Consider the following 22058-nt stretch of genomic DNA (forward strand, 5'->3'; position numbering starts at 1 on the left):
AATCTAAAATAAAGAGTTAGAAATTCTTCCACCAATGCAGTCATAAACTGAAATATTTGTAATTTTAGAACAGCAATATTTTGTAACTTTCGATTCGGCAATGTAGGTAGTCTAGTTAGTTTTTCTCTCCCCGGAGATGCAAGAAATTATGGTTTTTGCCATTGTATACCGGCAAGTAACGATTATTTTCTTCGGAAAACGACTACTTACTTTCCTCAGAAATTCAATTTTCTTTCTGCGAATAGGTATGGTATGTTGGCTCAGACCCGGAGAAATAACAATCAATAACAATCTAATATTTTAATGCCAACATTGACTCTTATTGTGGAATGGAAGCCACAGGAATTTGTAGTTTCACGAAGAAATATACCCAAATTTCATTAGAAGTTCAAGTTCTCCTCTATATTTCGTTCTCCTTTAGTTTTTTATAAAACTAACAAGAAACTGTCAACTTGTGCCAAAAATTTAACGTATTATAGACAGTCAAATGGTATTATTTCTCTAGTATTCAAACCGATGTTTGACCAACTTTAGCTTTTTATACCCTACACCACTATGTGGGGAGGGTATTACAAGTTGGTTTTGGCCAAAAAGTTTGTAACGCATCGAAATAATGGTCGTAGACCCACACTTATAATACTAAAATTAATGTCTCGACGAGCTGAGTCGATCTGGCTATGTGTGTCCGTCCGTCAGTCCGTCCGTCTGTCCGTCTGTCCATCTAAACCTTGTAATCACGCTACAGGTCGCAATTTTGATCGGATCGTCACGAAATTTTGGATGTTGATGGGGGTCCCGGATGGGAAGAAGCCTATTGATTTCGGTGATAGTCGGATAATATTTAGGGATCGGATTGGGCAAAAAACTTATGTGGATAAAAAGACAACGTTTTTTTCCAAAGCGAATATCTCAGCTTCTATACGGGGTATACCAAAAGCAAAACCTGACAATAAAAGTAGAAAATATCGCCTTTCTAATGATGTAAAGTAGGTTCTCGTAGGTGATCAAACAACGAAGATATCACAATAGTCGCAAATAAAACCCAAATTTTCATTTTTGCAATTTTAATTATAATGACGAATATCACAGCTTCGGTTGGGGACTTTCCAAAAGCAAAGCCTGGCTGTGAAAGTAGAAGATGCCATCTTTACAATGATGTAAACTAGTTCGGCGTAGGTGACCAAATAACGGAGATATCGCAATAGTAGGTAATGCATCCCATTTTTCCACTTTTTTGGAAATCACGCTACAGGTCGCAATTTTGATCGGATCGTCACGAAATTTTGGATGTTGATGGGGGTCCCGGATGGGAAGAAGCCTATTGATTTCGGTGATAGTCGGATAATATTTAGGGATCGGATTGGGCAAAAAACTTATGTGGATAAAAAGACAACGTTTTTTTCCAAAGCGAATATCTCAGCTTCTATACGGGGTATACCAAAAGCAAAACCTGACAATAAAAGTAGAAAATATCGCCTTTCTAATGATGTAAAGTAGGTTCTCGTAGGTGATCATACAACGAATATATCGCAATAGCCGCTAATACAACCCAACTTTTTATTTTTGCGATTTTAATAATAATGACGAATATCACAGCTTCGGTTGGGGATCTTCCAAAAACAAAGTCTGACTATGAAATTAAAATATCCCATCATTACAATGATGTAAAGCAGGTTGGCGTAGGTGGCCACATAACGGAGATATCGCAATAGTCGGTAATACATCCCATTTTTTCATTTTTTTGTAATCACGCTACAGGTCGCAATTTTAGTCGGATCGTCACGAAATTTTGGGGGCTAATGGGGATCCTACATAGAAAGAAGCCTATTGATTTTGGTGATGGTCGGATAATATTCAGAGGTCGGAATGGGCAAAAAACTTAATTGGAGAAAAAGTCAACGTTTTATTTCAAAGCGAATATCTCTGCTTCTAAAAGGGGTATATCAAAAGCAAAACATGCTGATGAAAGTAGAAAATATCACCTTTGCAACGAAGATATCGCAAAAGCCGCTAATAGAACACAACTTTTCATTTTTGCGATTTTAATAATAATGACGAATATCACAGCTTTGGTTCCGGACCTTCCAAGAGCAAAGTCTGACAATGAAATTAAAAAATCCCATCATTACAATGATGTAAAGCAGGTTGGCGTAGGAATCCAAATAACGGAGATATCGCAATAGTCGGTAATACATCCCATTTTTCCACTTTTTTGGAAATCACGCTACAGGTCGCAATTTTAATTGGATCGTCACGAAATTTTGGGTGAAAAAACCTTTTGATTTTTGTTAATGGTCGGATATTATTCAGGGGTCGGAATGTGACAAAAACAAAAGATTTGGAAAAAAAGGCCAACGTTTTATTTCAAAGTTAATATCTCCCTTCTGTAGGAGGTATATCGAAAGCAAAACCTGGCAAGGAAAGTAGAAAATATCACCTTTACAACGATGTGAAGTAGGTTGTCATAGGTGGTCAAACAACAGAGATATCGCAATAGTCGGTAATGCATCCCTTTTTCCATTTTTGTGCAATCACACTACGAAATTTTGATCGGATCCTATTGATGGTTGGCATACATCCCACTTTTCCATTTTTTATTTGGGTTGTACTGTCGATGCACTTAAATGCGATTCAAAAAAATTACCTGTGTTAATGTAGACATTCAGAGCAAAGGCGCTAAGCTATCCCAATTATAATATTTTGAATTTTGTTAGTCAAAAGCTTATGAACAGGGGTAGTGGTGTAGGGTATCGCATAGTCGGCCCCGACCCGACTGTAGCCTTGGCTCACTTGTTTCAACTTGAAATTGCTTTTTTCATTACAATTTTAAAGAATACATTTGTACTGAAGTTATTAAAGAATTGTTATTTATTTATTTGGAAGATATTTCATAACAGTACAAAACAAGATATATAAACACATCCCAGGATATTTGACGAATGTCGACTATAATAAAGTAAAAAATAATAATTTGAAGTGAAATAAAACGGAGTGTATATGAAGGATTGTCTGCATGTTAACCGATTATGTTTTGTTTAATAAAAAATCCAAAACGAAAATTTGATTTTGGTTTCTCAGACTGCAACTTTCCATTTTAATTTTTATGTCTTTCCAAATACAAAATATGATATCAGAATTCTTTAAAGAACAAAAAAATCCAAATGTCCAATATAGATTTTAACAATTTCAAATTTACCTTTAGAAGATCTTGTTTTGCCATATGAAAAGTGTACAAAAAGTGTTAAATCATTCTTATTTAATTAGTTTTCAAACCAAATTGCTTTTGCAAAACAAAATAAAATTCCAATGAAATTCTTTTAACAATTGATATTGCAATTAAAAATGTAGCTACTATTGTTACTACCAGCACAGATGTTTGTGATTTTAATTTTAAACAAAATCTATAGATTTGGTAAATAGTTAATTATGTAAAAAATGCAACAGTAGCGTAGCTAAATTTGCTTTTAAAATTTTTATTTGGAAATCTTGGGATCGTCGAAAGGAAAATCATGCTTCTTAAGTGCTTGTATATCACAAATGCGGTATTCAATAAACTTTAAGTCAGCAATAAAGATATTAATTAATTATAAATAATAATGGCTATACGAGTTTTGTTGGTTAATAAAGATTTTGAAGAACTCTATTTGACAAACACATAAAGTGCAAAAAGTAAATAATAAATAGCATTTTCGGAGTTGACTGAAGATGTTTTAGAAGTTTTCAGCTTACGTTAGTAGGGTAGGTATCATAAACAGTGCACACAAAACTAATAATTCTTCTTATATTGCAAGAAGATCTTTCGAGTCATTATCTAGAGAAGTATGAAGAATAAAAGAGACCACAAAGAGTACTAAAAACTTTTGTGCTAGAGATGTATAACTGAGTGGCAGTGAATATTGGCACATTGTGGAGTTTATATTTCAGGAAGTATTGGCTTCCCCTAGCCACAACAAATGCAAATTTCAACACAATCCTAAAAGAGGTCTCAACATTGATGAAAGCGCAAAACATTTAAACCTGAAGAAATGGACCGACATAGTCCGTCTAACTGGATCTAATTTTGGTAGCTAGCCATGAGAGTTTTACAAGCTTTTGGGTTATTATGTCAGGAAAGATGGACTTACCCACGAAAAATTAATCATTGTAATCAGAATCAAAAGGACTACCTTGGATGAAAATTTAAAAACAATCCTCGAAAAGCCCATTTGTGGCCATTTTAGGTGGTCACCGTAGGATTTTTTGTTTTGATTTTTGGGTCACTATTTGAAAACAAGGACTTACCCACGAGAAACATTATCAGGGCAATAATAAATAAAAATTCCGTGCGTTCCCTTTACCAAATTTCACAATTTTTAATTTCCAAATGTATGTCCAAAAGGGAAATATTTTTGTCGATTCGGCGAGAATATTCCATAATTAACCGATTTTAGCAGTCTTAAACGTTTTAAAAGATTGATTTTTAAAAGGATTTCACTTTTCAAAATTATTTTCCGTGCGGAAAATTCTGAGGGAATAGTCCTGTATATCACTGAAAATAAGATTACAACGAGTGCATTGGTAAAAAAGTTGAACCAAAACGATGATTGTTTTTTTTTTTTTTTGGGAAAGTTTCCCGTAATTGAGGCTTTCAGGATGTACAAGTGGAAAACTTCGGTCAAATTGGATACCCATGTTTTAAGTAATCGTACTGCCGGCAAATTTTTTGGAGCATTTGGGACATTATCTTAGTAAGTATTGACTTGCCCCCTAACAGGACGGGAGCAAATAATTTCAAAACGATCTAACTTCTGTCCTTAAACTTTTGTAATTATACCCTACACCACTATGTGGGGAGGGTATTATTAGTTGGTTTTGGCGAAAAAGTTTGTAACGCATCGAAATAATGGTCGTAGACCCATACTTATATATACCAAAATGAATGTCTCGACGAGCTGAGTCGATCTGGCTATGTGTGTCCGTCCGTCAGTCCGTCCGTCTGTCCGTCTGTCCATCTAAACCTTGTAATCACGCTACAGGTCGATCGTCACGAAATTTTGGATGTTGATGGGGGTCCCGGAGGGGAAGAAGCCTATTGATTTTGGTGGTGGTCGGATAATATTTAGGGGTAGGAAAGGGCAAAAAACTTAGGTGGATAAAAAGACAACGTTTTTTTCCAAAGCCAATATCTCAGCTTTTATATGGGGTATACCAAAAGCAAAACCTGACAATGAAAGCAGAAAATATCACCTTTCTAATGATGTAAAATAGGTGCTCGTAGGTGATCTAACAACGAAGATATCGCAATAGTAGCAAATAAAACCCCAATTTTCATTTTTGCGATTTTAATTATATTGACGAATATCACAACTTTGGTTGGGGATTTTCCAAAAGCGAAGGATGACTATGAAAGTAGAAGATCCCGTGTTTACAAAGTTGCAAACTAGGTCGGCGTAGTAAACCAAATAACGGAGATATCGCAATAGTCGGTAATACATCCCATTTTCCGATTTTTTTGTAATCACGCCACAGGTCGCAATTTTGATCGGATCGTCACGAAATTTTAGGGGTTAATGGGGGTCCCACAGAGGAACAAGCCTACTGATTTTAATGATGGTCGGATAGTATTCAGCGGTCCGAATGGGCAAAAACTTATTTGGAGAAAAGGTCTACGTTTTATTTCAAAGCCAATATCTCTGTTTCTTTAAGAGGTATATCAACAGCAAAACCTGGCAAGGAAAGTAAAAAATATCACCTGTACAACGATGTAAAGGAGGTTGCCGTAGCTGCTCAAACAACAGAGATATCGCAATAGTCGGTACTGCATCTCATTTCCCGATTTGTTTGTAATCACGCTACAGGTCGCAATTTTGATCGGATCGTCACGAATTTTGATGCGAGTCCCACATAGGAAGAAGCCTATTGATTTTGGTGATAGTCGGATAATATTTAGGGGTCGGAATGGGGAAAAACTCATTTAGAGACAAATTCGAAGTTTTATTCTTTGTGAATATATTGGCTTCTAGTAGGGGTATTCCAACGGCAAAGCCTGTCAATGGAAGAAGAAAATATTACCTTTACATTGGTGTAAAGCAGGTTGACGAAAGTGGTCAAACAAGGGAGATACCACAATAGTAGGTAATGTATCCAATTCTTCCATTTTTTGCAATCAAGCTACAGGTCGTAATTATGATTGGATGGTCACGAAATTTTGGTTGCCTATGGCGGTCCCAGAGACAAAGAGGCCTATTATTTTTGGTGGTAGTCGGTTTATATTCCCTAAAAGAAATGTTTACCAGTGAAAAGCTTATGCACAGGGGTAGTGGTGTAGGGTATCACATGGTCGGCTCCGTCCCGACTATAGCCTTTGCTCACTTGTTTTTTTAATAAATTTTGGGTGGACAAGCAAAGGAACGACAGGGTTAAATCGATTCCATTTTATTTGGCACCGGTGGAACGCTTGCGGAATTGCAAAGAGGCTCTGACATTTCTTTATAATTTGACATTTGAGAAGCAACAAAACAAGCAACGATTGATTCTGTCACGGCCTTTAGAAGCCAAAAGCTCCGCAGATACACCAATTCGAATTATGTAAAGGGGTAATCATGTGTCACCTGAAATAGGAGCAAGTTCTGCGGACGCATTACGCCTCGATAGCATCAAATTTCTCTTGGACTTTTTAAAGGAACCAGTTACTTTTGTTTCTGATCGACCCATCACCGACCATGCAATCAAGTAACATGTGACTATTTGTGTATATTTTGCTATATCTTTTAATGCGTTGCATCTCGTATAACCTTTTCCAGAAGGTTAAGAGATCACACGACATGTCATAAAGGTTCTTTCCTATTTTAACTGAGAACCAGCTATCAGTTAATGTCATCTAACAAATCCGATGAGTTTTGCGACATGGCTCTGAACAGCTTTAAACGTATAGGGCTGTCTACTGCTGCTTCATAGTAAACTAAAAGATGATAAGTCTCGATTTCCATCTCTTGGGACTTTTTCAGGATTTGCCACAAAGTAAATATACGCTCAATCATACATTTGGCAGGCCTAAAGTCGTATTGGTATGTCCCAATTATTTTATTGGTCATAGATTTTAGTCGTTCACGCAATATGTCAGACACTACCTTTTTTGGCAATAGAGAGCAGACTTCTATACTTTTAACACACTGTCTTATTTCCTTTCTTTGGGAAGGGACATAGGATGTTAACTTTCCAAACACGGGATAAACGTTCTACCTGCCAGATGGTGTGATCTAGCTGATTCATACCCCTTATCAGCGTGTCGCCTCCGGATTTGAAAAGCTCGGCTGGTAAAACATCGGCTCCTGCTTATTATTTTTAAGCCGTTTTATTGCTGTCTTTACCTTATCTTGACCAGGCGGTATACTCTCAATACCATCTTCTGGTATTTTATCTGTGGTATGTTCGTCGTCTTTTCTAGGAAAAATTTTCTTTCTATATTCAGATTTAACAGATTGTCTTGTCTCTATAGTAGAATTTCCTGAATCTGGCTCCTATACATCTCGTTGTTTTACATTCCTGCTTTCAAAATCTCACATTTTTTTGTGGAAATTACGTTTCTTCTCTATTCTCTTCTGCCAAAAGCTCTCTCATGTTTTGCTCCTGATTGTAGAGCGGCCCTATATGCCACAATAGGGTGGTTTTAAAAAATCGATGTCTGATTTTTTTTACGGCTGTTTATTGTTTATTCGGCAATACGACTCATCGCTATCCTCAACCTGTGAACCGTCCGCTGGCCTATAGCTTGGCACTTCCAAAACACCACACTTATTCTGGATTATCCCAAGCCCACTTCAAGGGAATATAATCTGTGAACACCGGCATCAAACCGGCTGTACCCTGTCACCTACATTCTTTATTATGGTATTGGATGTAGTCATAACGCAAAAGACGATTTTAAGACTTCAAGAATAGTCCAATTCAGAAGTCATATGCCTAATGTCACAATTATTCGGAGGTCTTTAAAGAAAACTGAATAGATTTTCGGTATTAAAATATATCAAAGGCAAAGTCTATGCGAATCAGGACATCAACTACTAATCAGTTAATCCCAAATGGCGCTGAAATGTTTGACGTCAATCTATTAATATACCTTGAAACCACTATATCCTCTGATGGCGGAATGGATGCGGGCGTAACAAAGCAAGGGTGCATATCCTTCACTCATCAAAAATGGAATCCATTGAAAATATTCAAGGAGCATAAATGGCGAAAATACGAGTCAAGCGTCAAATATTTGCTTCTATACGGTTTCGTATAGTTGAAGATACAAAATACAATAACAACAAAACTCCAGATGTTCGTCAACAAACTATGAAATATAAAAGAATATTTTCGTCAAATCGTATAACTGTGATTTGCGTACGAAAAGCGGCCAAAGATCAATTTCACAAAAAACCCGACAAAGGAAATAGACATCGATCAGACACAATCATCACAACCTTGTCGATGACATCGCCAAAATTAGTCTGCAATGGAACCTTCGATGCAAAAGAAATGTAGGTCGAAAAATACTATACAGAGAATCATTGTAGAAGGGGGTTCGAGATCCATTTCGTGTCAAAATACTACTTAAATGACTAAAGACTCGAGACCCTATTACAAAATATAATGTTTTTTAAAGAGAAAATGTAGCAACTAAAAAAATTAAGATAACGCACTGAAACTAAAAAATACCGCAAAGCGGCTGTATCAAAATGGACCTGTATCGACTATTCCCTGCTGGAATATTTGAAATCCCCAAAGATTACTAAGTACCAAAAGCCAGCTATTTGGGGTGGATAATGTGGCTCAAACCTTCAACGTTTTCAGAATCAAGAGAAACCGTTCTATGCAGAGGTGTTTAGTACCCCAATGGAGTCTACCTATAAAATTTAAGTCATTTCGGAAGGAGAATATGGCTAAACTCTTCAAAATACCAGACCTGTGTAGCCCATTTTCAATACCAAACGTCGTAGGAGTACTGTGCCAAATTATAAAAATCTATCTTAAATATTGACTTCAATAGACAGACATCGACACTGTAGAAGGTCTCCGAAGAATATTAATATACCTCCACCTTGTAGCGTAGTGTACAAAATTTGTCAAAATATGGAGATACTATGGCTACTCCTCTGATTGTAGCATACGTATCTACATCTACTGCAAAAAAATCTTACCTTGCAAGTTTGAAAAAATGCACCAATACTTGATTTGTGGTAGATGGCATCATTGACTATGGATTTCGTTGAGCTGGATAAACTGCTGTTGATGGGTTGAACATTATTGCCAATATTGCTGCTGCAGTTGCTGCTATTGCCACTGCTGCTGCTATGGGTACGGGCCAAACTATGTTTGGAATGTTTCAAATGTGGCGGCTGTGGCGGTTGATGGTTGTTGCTGTGACTGTGGCTATGCGATGAGGCCAAAGGCGCATGGGGTGGTGCAGTTTTTATGGCTACGGTATCCATTGTAGCCATTGTTGTTCAATGATATTGTTTGATTTTTTTGTTGTTTTAGAATAATGATTCGAGAGGGTGGGGTAATTCACAACACAAGACAATTTTCAAGGGAAATTATATGTGATTTTTGTTGTTGTTGCTGGTTGTAATTGCTTTTATTTTAATGTAAATATTTATTCAAGTAACTCTGTTTTCTTACGCTTGATTGAGAACATTTTTTTGTTTAGCACAAAGGAACCAGTTAAATTCATTAGGGTTTGAGTTATGTTTGGAAACTTTGTTTTCGTTGTTTTCTTATTTTTTGTAAGTCAAAAGCAGACGTCATTTATAAGGGAACATCCCCTTTTCTGTGTTTTTTGTAAGGTTTTACTAAAAGTTATTTTTTATTGCTGCACTTGAGTTAAGCCCTAACAAGGGTTGCAAACTTCTTTTTTGTTTTCGTTTTTTTTTTATTCAGTTAAAATTGTATAGTTGTTTGTTTTTGCACATATGTTATTTTGAAGAACTTCTTCAGTGCCCATTAACAATAACTTTAAATGCACCTGCTTTTTGCATAAATGTGAGGTCTTCCCTCCTTAGGTAAATGCCCTTCAGATGAAAAAATAAACGTCTGGCCATAAATCGATGTAAGGTGCAAAATTTTAAATGAAACACTTGGTAATATTTTATAGCAAAATAAATTCACTTTTTTAATTCCTCAATAACTTGTTTAATATTCAAATATATCTCAAAGTATTTTTCTTTGCCTTCTTCATTTAATAATTGCATTTTGATCTTTTTGACTTTAAATGTCAAAAGTTTAAACATTTACGTTTTAGTGTTTTGTATTGAACTTTTTACTCGTATTTTGTTCACACTTGAAGATGATACTCAAGTCTTGAGTAAGTACAATAGTATTGCAAAGAAGACGCGCTCTAGAAACACACAAGTTTGCCTAGACTTAAGTATAAACATTATTTAGCGTTTGCCAGCCAATGCATACTGGCTGAGATTCAATTCTAAACACACACAAACAGAGAAAATGTATTCCATATTTTTTACATTTATTGATTCAAAATAACAAAAAAACATTTGATATATTTCAAATTTTATTTGTTTCTTTTTAATATAAAAGACAATTTATATTTATTTGCGATATTTAATTTCAATCTTTATTGCTTCACACTTTTTGTTGTTATTTATTTTATTGTTAAACCACACACTCACGCTCGAATCGTTTTGCGCCACAAACGTCTGTTTAACTTAAGAGCATGTTAAACACTATTCTCACCAGGTAAAACAACAGGTAAAAATTCCCTCCAACATAAAAAGGGGGTTTTGTTTGTATATCACGGTTATGCTTTGCATAACATATTGGTGAGAGCAACAACAATGCTCACTCTCTTAAGCCACCACTTGTTTGGGAAATTTCATTCTGAGAAATTACCTGTTGTTTTTTGGTCATGGCTTAAAGAGTAACGTTGCGTAAAATTAATTCCCTTTTCATGGAAGTAAAATATTGCTTGGTTAAAACATATTGTAAATTACGTTTAAAGCATATCTTAAGGCGCATAATAATTCTATGCAATGTATCATTCACAAAGAAGGAAAATGTTTGGGACAAACATTCTATGTAAGAAAAATAAAATTAGTTTTTTGTTATTCTAATGAAAAAATATATATAAATCTCTTTGGAAAGAGAATTAATTAAAAATGTCACTATAAATGACTTTAATAAGGCAAAAATAAAATATATGGTAAAAACAAATTTCTGTGCAATTCCATTTGAAAAAATTAAAATTTTTGGTATAGAAGTTAAGGAAAAAATTTGATTTCAAATCCGTTCGCCTTCACAAATTTGGCCGATGCACGCAACAGTTATAGTGGTTTTCATTCTCATATGTATAAAGAAAAAATATTTAAAAATGTGTTATTTGTTTTTATGAGAAAATATATGCATATTAAAAAAATAAATTAAAGATATCTACAAAATCTGGACAATGCGTGGAAAAATATGAAACCAAATTTATAGATATTGGGTATATAAATTGCATATTATAGCAACAACAAAAGAGAAAAACGTATTGTTGGAATATTGTTCCAAATATTTTTTTTGATTTGATTAGAAAAATGTAAAAAAAAAATATTTGGTAGTTCTCCGAATATTCCGCTAAAATTCGCCTACAATAATTAATGTATTCTACTTAAACTTATAACGATAGGAAATTAAGAGTAATATTGGAGTTACCATCATTCAAAAAATATGAAATTAAAATGCCTGTTAATTGCGAAGTAATTAAAATCAGTCGATGTGCATCCGATTCTTGATATTTATGCATATTTCGCTGTTTCACTCAGCGGCCAAAGACCTTGAAGTGGGTAAAAGACGCGCAATGTGCATACGATTCTGATGCGCATCTGATTTTAGTAGCACCCATCAAAAATAGGTCAGTATACGCCTCCACATTCTATTTGCCCAAAATACCCATATTACTCGGGTATCTCTGTAATTTATGACACACCTTTTTGGCAATTATTTTAATCGCACATAAAGGAAGTCAGTTAAGTTAATATAAACAATTAGAATTCAAAGCTGGGAATTATTAAAATATTTTTTTGCAGATTTTCCAATTGTCAGGATATCTATATCCGCCGTTTTAGTGGAGGATTCGAATGCGGAAGGGCTCATTCATCAAATTTTCGACTTAGGATTCCAATTACTAGGATTCTGTACGGAACACACTAATGCGATACACAGCAAACGACGTAAAATCACGAGTTCTGTAATCCTATAATCCGTTTTGATTATTTTAAAATTCAGGCTTCAAAATATGAGCATCAATTTTAGGTGGATGCAGTGGACATACCGAAAAATCATACACTAGTGGCATAAATCCCATGGAATATTCTTTCAGTCCTTCTTTGGGCATAGGTCTATAAAATTTAAGGTTAGGTAAGAAATCGGAAAGAAACATAAAAAACTTGTTGTCTTCAAGGCATGTTTACCCATTTTTATATATTGATGCCAACTCAGATTTCACGTACATTATTTTTAATAGTCAATCTTTTGAGGCCCCTCCTAAAACACTACATGTTAAAGAATTTCATTCATATTATATAGAATACGTTAACAGTTCTCGAATTCTAAAAGAGTGAAACTCCGATTCAAAGATTGTAAAACTTTTTTGGTTTTATCATATATTGTCGTATTATTAATATCAATTTTTAAATTACAGAAAATGATTTGATTTGAAATAACTTAACAATTTCTATAGACAAATTGTAAACGAATAATTCATAACAGTCCTACAAAGCTTCCAACTTCCTTTCATCCATTAACGCTTCCATTTTTTTTTTGGGCTCATATCTCGAAAAGCACGAACTTCCCCAAGACAAGATATATGCCGTTGTAATATGGACCACAAGGACTATATGCTGTAAATATATATAAAAAAATATTATCTGAAATACATTCTTATATCTAATTTCTTAAATTTTTTGAAGGATGTAAACGAAGCAGTGGTAATATGCTGTCCATTTTCTATTTTGATATAAGTTTTGCAGAAATATCAAGTTTCATCATCCAGAAGGCTTAGGAAATAATGAGGTTTGAATTTTACTTATTGATTCTAGCCGTAAAAAATGTTCTCTTGTCGATATATCATGTGCAGGAAGAAGATGAAAAGCTCTGTTTTTGTCGGACTCACGCCACGACAATTTCGTTGAGTGCAATTGGAAGGCGTTGCTAGAATCAGTTGCATTAATTCGGTCAAAGTAGACGTAAATATGCTAATGAGGAGAATAACTACGTCATCACAAACAATTTTCATACTTATCCAATCAAACCTTTGAGCATCTTGTTTGTCACTAGGAGCTGTTCCTCCCTGAGGTGTGGACCTATCGAAGTTCTTCTAAATTGTGAGTTGATAAATCTGTTCTCCAACAGAATTCAATACATTGAATGAGGGTAAGGGAGATACACAGATTAAATAACACATTATGAATTGACTCGTGCTTGGCATTGCACTATGATCTCAAATCCCGTTTTCCAGGCCAAAACTATTTGTATGAAATTTTTGTATTAAAATTTATTATTATTATTCATAATAACTGCCACAAAATATTGATTCTGAATTATTTTCAGCCAAAATGTCAAAAAATCGTGAAACACATTTGACAGGGTGATCCCATTGTATGCGGTCTAAACTGAAACTTTGAGCTATGTTGATATTTTTGGTACGGATGGTTTCTACGGATTAAATTAAATTAAAATTAATCGGATTAAAAATGTGGTAAAAAACTTTCAAAACACCTTTAATTTGGGGTACCCTTGTATGGGGGCTATATCCAAACGTGGACCTATGTCCACTGTATTTGGTTCTCTGGTCACTCAAAGTACAAATTCCAAATACAAAATACAAATTATCAGAAAAATCGGTTGAAAATTGTACCACCCAGAAATAGTTCTGAATTTTATATACTTATGCACCTTGAGAAAAAATTATGCTTCATTTATCGGAACGAATTGCAACTTGAAACTAGTTTTTTATTAAAGTACACATATCAAATTAATTTTGATTTTTTTAGAGACCGCTCACTTTCACTCAAAACTATTTCGGTCCAAAATTTTTTTTGAAATTAAAGAAAAAATTGTTAAATTTTGCTAAGATCCCATTTTATATAGGATCGCTACTAATATAAACTTTTAGGTATGAGATCAAAGCTGGATACGCATATATTAGTATTGCCGAGTTGATCTCATCCGAAATTGGAAATATATAAGACTGAAATGTGTTAATCAGGGAAGGGAGTACCTTTCACCAAATGCAAGGTCTCTAGACCGGAGCTTTGCTTGATGCCTATTAATTTTGGCGCTGTTCGGATAATATTTAATTTCCAAATCATCAAAAACAAGTAACATGAAATATTCTGAATTATCCTGAATTCTTTCTGTTACGAAAGAACCAGTGTCCACAAATTGTGGCGGAGAAGCGGGAATCCCAGTTACCAATTACAGCAAATTTGGTCGAAAAACGTCATAATACTAACATAAATTTTGGCGAAAACGTTTCTTTATAAAAAGGAATTCAAAATGTTAACTACGGCCTATTTAGACTGAAGATACAGATATTAACTTCAAAAACCTGAAATCGGTCGTAGATATATGTCCACAACTTGTGGTAAGTATGTTTTTTGACCACTAGGAGCCCAAAATGCCAAATTATAGCTACTTCGGTCTGCAAATGTAATGTAGAGTTATAAACGGAAAAACAAATTTATTATACTGTCCTTACTATAGGGGGCTATGAAGATGTGATAAAATCAATTTAAGGTCGTTGAAAAATATCCAAATTTTTCGAAATAAATTTTTGAAAAATAAGCAAATTCTGCTGTATTTTTGGTGGCCCAAAACAAAACGTCTTTTAATTTTAGAAAACAATATTTTTCATTTCTCCTAAAAGTATGCTTTATTTTAACATCACGTTTGTGTCTTGAGTCTTTCGTATCCGCAGTTAAGTAAACATATATGAAACTCTCTTTGACTAGCCCTGTATTTTACAAATAGGGTTATATACACAAAGAAATAAAATAACGACATCGAAACTCAAACTTTAATAAAATCGAAAATAGTATTGATCCAAAATGAATAACATTTTACAAAATAAGTAAACACTTGGTTTAGTACCCATTGATTTCTTTCTTTACTATTTGAAAATTTCCACAAAACCAGTGTTAATAAATCCCCATATTTTGTCTGTCTTATAAGATCAACGAATAATCAACAGTAACAGCAACAATAACAAAAGCATCAAAATCCCAAAACACACAAAACCCGAAATATACACAAAAACAATGTATCTCTCTACTAGCCAGAGACGTTGTACAACGACTTACAAGTCTGGTTTAAGAAAAACAAAATGGCTGACTTGTATGCTGCTAGAAGCAGCATTGTGTCGTTTTCTTTCTTTCTGGATGCCAACATTTTAGGCCACAATCATACGCGTTTGAGAGGAGATACCAACATTCTCCCCCTGATTCTGTGTGTTGTTGATTTTATTTTGCGTTTCTTTTACTTGCTTGTTGTGCTGTTCCAAACCTAGGCGAATATTCGCCAAGAAAACTGGAATTGCAACAACTAACAAAAGGGGGGACAATTACAAAGCTGGAGAAAAACATAAGAAAACTTACGGATAAAGCTGTGGTTTTTAAAGCACCCAAGTGGGCAACAGCAACACTGAGGTGAAGACGAAACACAAGCAAAACATGAGAGCAGTAAAGTGTGATTATGTGTTGTACAGAACACAAGAAAAAACGTTAAGTCTGCTTTGGCAAGAAACTTTTATAACAACAATACTACATACTGACTGCTGCTGCAGACTGCTGACAGTTGTGCCATTATACCCGGACCCAACAGCCAAATGTATGTATATAAAATGACAAGCTATCAGTTCTTTAGATGAGTGCTTTGAAGATGTGCTGTTTATGTTTTTTCTCGTATTCTTCTTCACATTTCTGGTTTTTATAATTCTGCTTGATGGTTTTTTTATTTTTGTTTTTATTTTAAATGTAGATTGCATTTTATGGAGTTGATGTTGTTGTAGCCTTTGGTTTTACTGTCATTTTATGTTTTTCTGATAAGAGTTGATGTTTTTTCTTCTCTTCTCCTTCTGTTTACTTCGTTTTTCACATTTGATTCATTGTTTTGCTATATAGTTTCTGTTGGGTTGATGTTTTTTTTCCTCCACTCGTTTGTTTTGGTTCACAGCATCTTCTTAAAAAGGGTTTTATGGGTTTTATATGGAAGCCTGTGTTGATGTGTCGGAGTGTGTGTGATTGCTTGTATAACCATTGTTTAATTTAAGCTGTATTGTTTGTTACGTTTTTTTGTTCAGTTATTGTTGTTATAAAAGCTGTAGGCCTCAATTTGCACGTTTGCCTGCTATTGAACTGATTTATGTGTTATTTTTAAAACCTGGGCATTTCTGCCTTGTCCATTCGCTAGGGAAGCTTGAAAAAAGCGCCAAAAAGTATTCTTAAAGCAACAATTCGTTACAATTATTTTGAAAAGAATTTAGCGAAGGAAATTAGTTTGGTATGGAATGTCTGTTATGTGAGGAGCAAATATTTGGTGCGAATATATAACACATATTATAAAATTCTAAGAAAGAACAATTGAGAACGGTGTTAAGTTCGACCGGACAGAAATTTTATAACCTCCACCGCACAGTGGAAAAAAGTACCGATTTAGCGCGCCAAAAGTACAAATCTATGTTTTATTGCACGTTTGTCCATAAATTCGATATGAACATTATAAATTGATAATTCTATTCATTTATTAATATATTTGGTAAATTTGTATTTTTACCGTAGAATGGTACCTATCGATTTTCGGTATTTTAAAGATTTCTACCACATTATCCAACCGAAACGGCTAGGATTTGGTATTTAGTCTCCGTGGGGGTTATGCATACACTCCTATAAACATCTTCGGTATAGGTCCACGTTTTCATATAGCCCCTGATATTTTAGGAATGTTTTGTGCCTGTTATATAGGGTCTGGAAAGTTTTATACCACCAAGGTATAAATTTCAGTCAATTTGGGGGATATTGAGGCTACAACCTTCAAAATACCGAAAATCGGGAGCTACAGTTCGAAGACTACATAAAAAATTTCAGGCATTTCGGGGGGGGGTATTGAGGCCACAACCTTCAAAATACCGAAAATAGGTAGATACAGTTCGAAGACAAAATAACAAGTATCAGCCATTTCGGTGGTATATTGACGCTAAAACCTTGAAAATACAGAAAATCGGGTGGTGCCGTTCTATGGGGGGCTATATGAAGACATGGAGCTATACCGACAAATTTCGGGTGCAACGTTTTATACCTCCAACGAAATTGATGTCCAAAATTTCATCCATTTCGGTAGGAGAATGAGACAAAAACTTTCAAAATACCGAAAATCGGGAGGAACCGTCCTATGGGACCTATATCAAAACGTCGACTGATATAACATTTTTAATAACAAACATCCCAGAAGTAATATAAACTTAAACACCAAATTAAAGAGCTCTATCTTAAAAATTGCGAGCTGTATCTTGATTTCACCAGACGGACGGACAGAAGGACATTGCTATTTCGATTTACGAATTTTCGATGTGTAACAACCGGAATGCAAACTTAATTATACCCTCCATATTATGGCGGAGGGTATAACAATTGAAATCGCAGCTCAGTCATCTAAACCGATTGTTTGATGAAACCGGAATTTAAAAATAGAAAATGCATATCTAAATTCACCACTAATGATCGCGTTTTTCAACTAGAAAGCCGTGTTGCTATTTGAGAGTTTGACTCAACATTTTACGAGCTAGGGAAATATTGAGAGAAAACGAAAGACGGAAATGTATTTCACATAAGAAAAGACAAGAACGAAAGCGAAATTGAATTTGAATGAAGTCTAACATTTAAATTAAGATTTCGAAGGATTTACAGTTAACTAACATTGATACAAAAATCTATGGATCAATACCAAATTTATTATATCAATACCAAATATATTATTTTCAATAAAATCGAAATTTATTTTTAAAAAATTAAAATTTTAAATTTTTTATAATACAATAAATAAATTATCACAATAAATGATAAATTTAAATAAATTTTTTTTTAAATTTTTTCTTATAATATAAATAATAATCTATTTGAAAATGTTTGCCTTTTTTAGGCGAAGATCATTTTTTTAAGATTAATTTTTTTTAATTTTTTTTAATCGAGCTTTATGATCTATTATGCAAGTGAAAAAGGAAAGCCGACGATTCGAACCCACCACTATGATCTTCGACTAAAAAAGGCAAAAATTTTCAAATAAATAAAATCAGCTGAGCCAGGCTGGGGTTTGAACCCACGTCCTTGAAAAACGCAGGAAAAAAGTGTCGTCACGGCGTGTTAACGTTCAGAGCCAAACTCATAACTTTCAAAGGCAGCGCTAAGCGTTTGTCATGAAAGCACAACTAAATGGGAAAATCCTCATTGTTGTTGTAAAATACAAAACAAAAATGCATTTGAAAGAAGAAAAGTTCGAGGACATCGAAGCCGCTCCACATCCGATATGTCTGAAGAGTCTTTACCGAAGACGAAACATGCATGTCACATAGTGGTGGGTGTGTGGGTTCGAATCGTCGGCTTTCCTTTTTCACTTGCATAATAGATCATAAAGCTCGATTAAAAAATTAAAAAATTAATCATAAATAATAATCTTTATAAATTAAAATCAAATGTTGAAAACGGCTGGACCGATCTGGATAATTCTTTTTGTGAACTGTTCGCCATAACCCCACTTAGGTTTTTATACAAAGAAAATATGACCACGCCTACTTTTTTTCAATTTTCAATTTTCATCTTTTCTACAAAAACTACTGAACCGATTTTTCTGAAATTTTCAGGGAATGTACAGGGATGGCCCCCGGTTAAATGTTTTTCAAGTGTCGTTTGTTGGTAATGGCATCAGTTGAGAGCGGCTGGGTCGATTTGGATAATCAACTTAGGTTCAACTTAGGGTTTTAAGCAAAGGTTATCCCCCGATCAAGAAAAGCGATATATGTCCTTAAATGGTGAGGTTCAACTGTCCATCAGCCATGAGAAACTGAAACATATAAGTCCCAATAAGCGGGAGAATTCGACTTAACCATTTTTTTAACTTTTATAATTAGATCGCTTTAGGATAAGGACAGACATGGACGACAATAAATCTTAAACAACATCAATGGGCGAAAAATTCTGACAAAGTCCGTAAGAGAAAAGAAAGATTACAGACAAAATATGTTGATAAATTTAAAATCGTCCTCTGTTTAATAATTGACCGAAGAACTGACGTAGAAAATACCTATTTGTGCTCGCAGTTGGGCTATACTGGTCTGCTCCTTCCTCCTTACATTTTAATAGTAACTTACCAGGAATTCATGTAGTTCTTGGTTGGAAATAATCTTACCTGAAAATAAAAGAAAAAAATATTTTAGTTATGTTTTCATTATGAGCAGATATAACTGTAGTTTATTTATTTTTACCCAAAATCTAGCTCTTTTCAGGGCCTTCGGATTAAGATTTACTGTTAAAGGCACATTTTTAGCTTTTACCATAAAAACATACATATTCAGTACAAACTGTTATTGTTGGTTTTGGCTTTATTTGTCATAAAGCGTAAAAAAACTTTATATATTTTGACGGATCTTTGAGGACCATTAGCAAAATATTTGCAGAAAAAAGTTTATATAAGTACATAATTTGTTGCCATAAACGAAAAAATAACATTAATTTTTTTACAATTTTTTTGCAATTTTTTAGTTATGTGACTGTATGTTGGCATAATAGGAGAAAATCTATCTGACAAAGTGTCTATCTTCGACAATGATCTACTCATACAATTATCTGCAATCATAAAAATTAAAACGCAAAATTTACTTACATTGCGCTTCTCATATTTTGCAGCGTTTCAAAAAAAGCATAACTCATAAAACTACAACCCAACACTTCATTATTCATAAATTTATACAAAAAAAAAACAAATATTTCTCATGCATATAAAACGTTTTAACCTAACAACGCATCACGTTCGTTCTCATTCTCATCACTTGTCAAGAGGAAAATTTATTCATATGTTATTGTTATGAAAAAACAACAACCACAAAACAGAATCCCCTTAAGTTAACTAACCACCTACGCATGGTTACCAAAAAGCTTACAACATTTACAATGAATTTCTGAATATTAACTGAATTTTGTTAAAATTGAAATTGATTAACATAAAAACAAACTCAGTTTATGCAAGTAATTCGTGGCAAACCTCCAATAAAATAAAAAAGTGGATACATTAAAGCTGCAATTTAAGAAATTCCTAAATAATTGCCCAGACTCCAACGTAATGCAAGGCAGTGGCGTGTATTTTGGAGTAAAAACAAATTGTGGAAATAAGGCCCAAATAAAATTGTACATTGAGTACGAAATGTGAAGTAATGTCACACATTGGGGATACCCCATTTCAAGTATGTATATGGGGGCTAGTAAGTAAGGCGTTTACCTATTCGACAATTTTTGTTCACTAGGAACCCTAAATTCCAAATTACAGTTAATTCGGGAATCCTTGACATTATCTGAATTTTTATTCGTAAGGCCTCTACACATAAGAAACATGTCATTCTTGCTTAAGTCATTACTGGTAAATGACTAAAGACCAAGTTCCGCCTAATTCAAATGTGATTCTGAAATCTTTTTATTTGGTCGAACTTGGTCTTTAGTCTTTTATCAGATGTGACTTAAGCAAGAATGTCCTGCTTCTTATGTGTCGAGGCCTTAACACCGTTAAGATATTCTTAGACTGAAAAAAAATTATGTTGGTTATCCTCCATAAAACTAGACTAGTTACGCCACTGCATACAGACCAGCCGTATGTTGCAGACCGAGTAAAATGGTAGATTATTTTTACAACATGTTGTTTTTTGTGAATTTTTAATAAACACCTTTAATCGCGTTACAAGCAGATCACACACTATTTGGAAACAGGCAAAGAGACATTAAACTACATTTCAAATTGCACATTTGACATAAGTGCGTAAACTACTGTGGTGATGAAACAAATTCAAAAAGCAAGTAATCACCATTGATGTATATTTTTTTCCACAGCAAACTATGGTGAAGGTCTTCAATAAATGTCAGGGTTTATTGTGTATTGCAGGCTTTTGGTGTAAGTTCATATTACGTTGTAAGCATTTCATAATTATTAAAATTCTAAAGAGCTTTTTCTTTGCTTAATTACTGATCTCTTTCATATGTTCTAGTACTTGGTATGAACATCTGTTATTGGCTTTATATCAGGGCTGAGCACGCCCGTGTGCTAGCACTTAAGAAAGTTGTAGAGATTTTCTCTTTGTTTATTGAAACCTTCAAAAATATCAACATTTATACATGTTTATACCCTATACCACAATGTGGAAAAGGGTATTATAAGTTTGTTTTGGTAAAAATTCATGTAACACCGCGAAATATTCGTCGGAGACCCCCAATGTGGTATACCAATCTTCATATATCGACGAGATAAAGCGATTTTGAGATGTGTGTCTGTCCGTCCGTCCGTCCGTCCGTCTGTCCATTATAAATTGTAAACACGCTCCAGCCCGCAATTATGGACCGATCGTCACGAAATTTGGTATGGAGGTCGGGTTCAGATCAGAATAGATCCCTATTCTTATTGGTGATGATCGTGAAATATTTAGCGGGTGAAATGGACCAAAAACATAATATTTATCCAATTTTCTAGCGGCTCTGTAGGTCTCAATAATAGTCCGATCAACGCGTAATTTTTAATAAGGTAAGAGCATATCACAAAGGAGAAGCATGCAATTTGAGATGGCGATCGGATAATATTTAGAGGGTTAAATGGACCAAAACTTTTGTGTGAAAATTGTGAAAATTTTTAATATGCAGCTTATATCTTAATTCCTGGAAGTGACATTCCGGACAAGTGAGATATACTTGAAAGTGGAACGCTTGACCTTTCAATTGATGCCAATTATGTTGGTGTGCATGATCAGATAACAGAGTTACAGCCTAATATATTCCGTTATTTGTTTGTAGTGT

The 22058-nt window shown here is 34.3% G+C and overlaps 1 protein-coding gene across 4 annotated transcripts in view; it reads right to left on the bottom strand.

The window, feature by feature from the left end:
* The window catches only part of ec (ubiquitin specific peptidase echinus), a 270447-nt gene that overhangs the window by 112772 nt on the left and 135617 nt on the right, over positions 1 to 22058 (bottom strand). Inside the window, exon 1 of one of the 4 annotated variants that reach the window (XM_073973380.1) lies at positions 9165 to 10721. The exons of the other annotated variants lie outside the window; for them this stretch is intronic. Coding sequence (XP_073829481.1) covers positions 9165 to 9464 — 300 coding nt within the window. The 5' untranslated portion in view covers positions 9465 to 10721. Of the gene's footprint in view, positions 1 to 9164; positions 10722 to 22058 lie in introns of those variants that run through there. 4 annotated transcript variants of the gene reach the window in all.

This window comes from Musca autumnalis, unplaced genomic scaffold (genome assembly GCF_047663935.1).
Source record: "Musca autumnalis isolate F117 unplaced genomic scaffold, ASM4766393v1 scaffold_3, whole genome shotgun sequence".
Classification (NCBI taxonomy): domain Eukaryota; kingdom Metazoa; phylum Arthropoda; class Insecta; order Diptera; family Muscidae; genus Musca; species Musca autumnalis.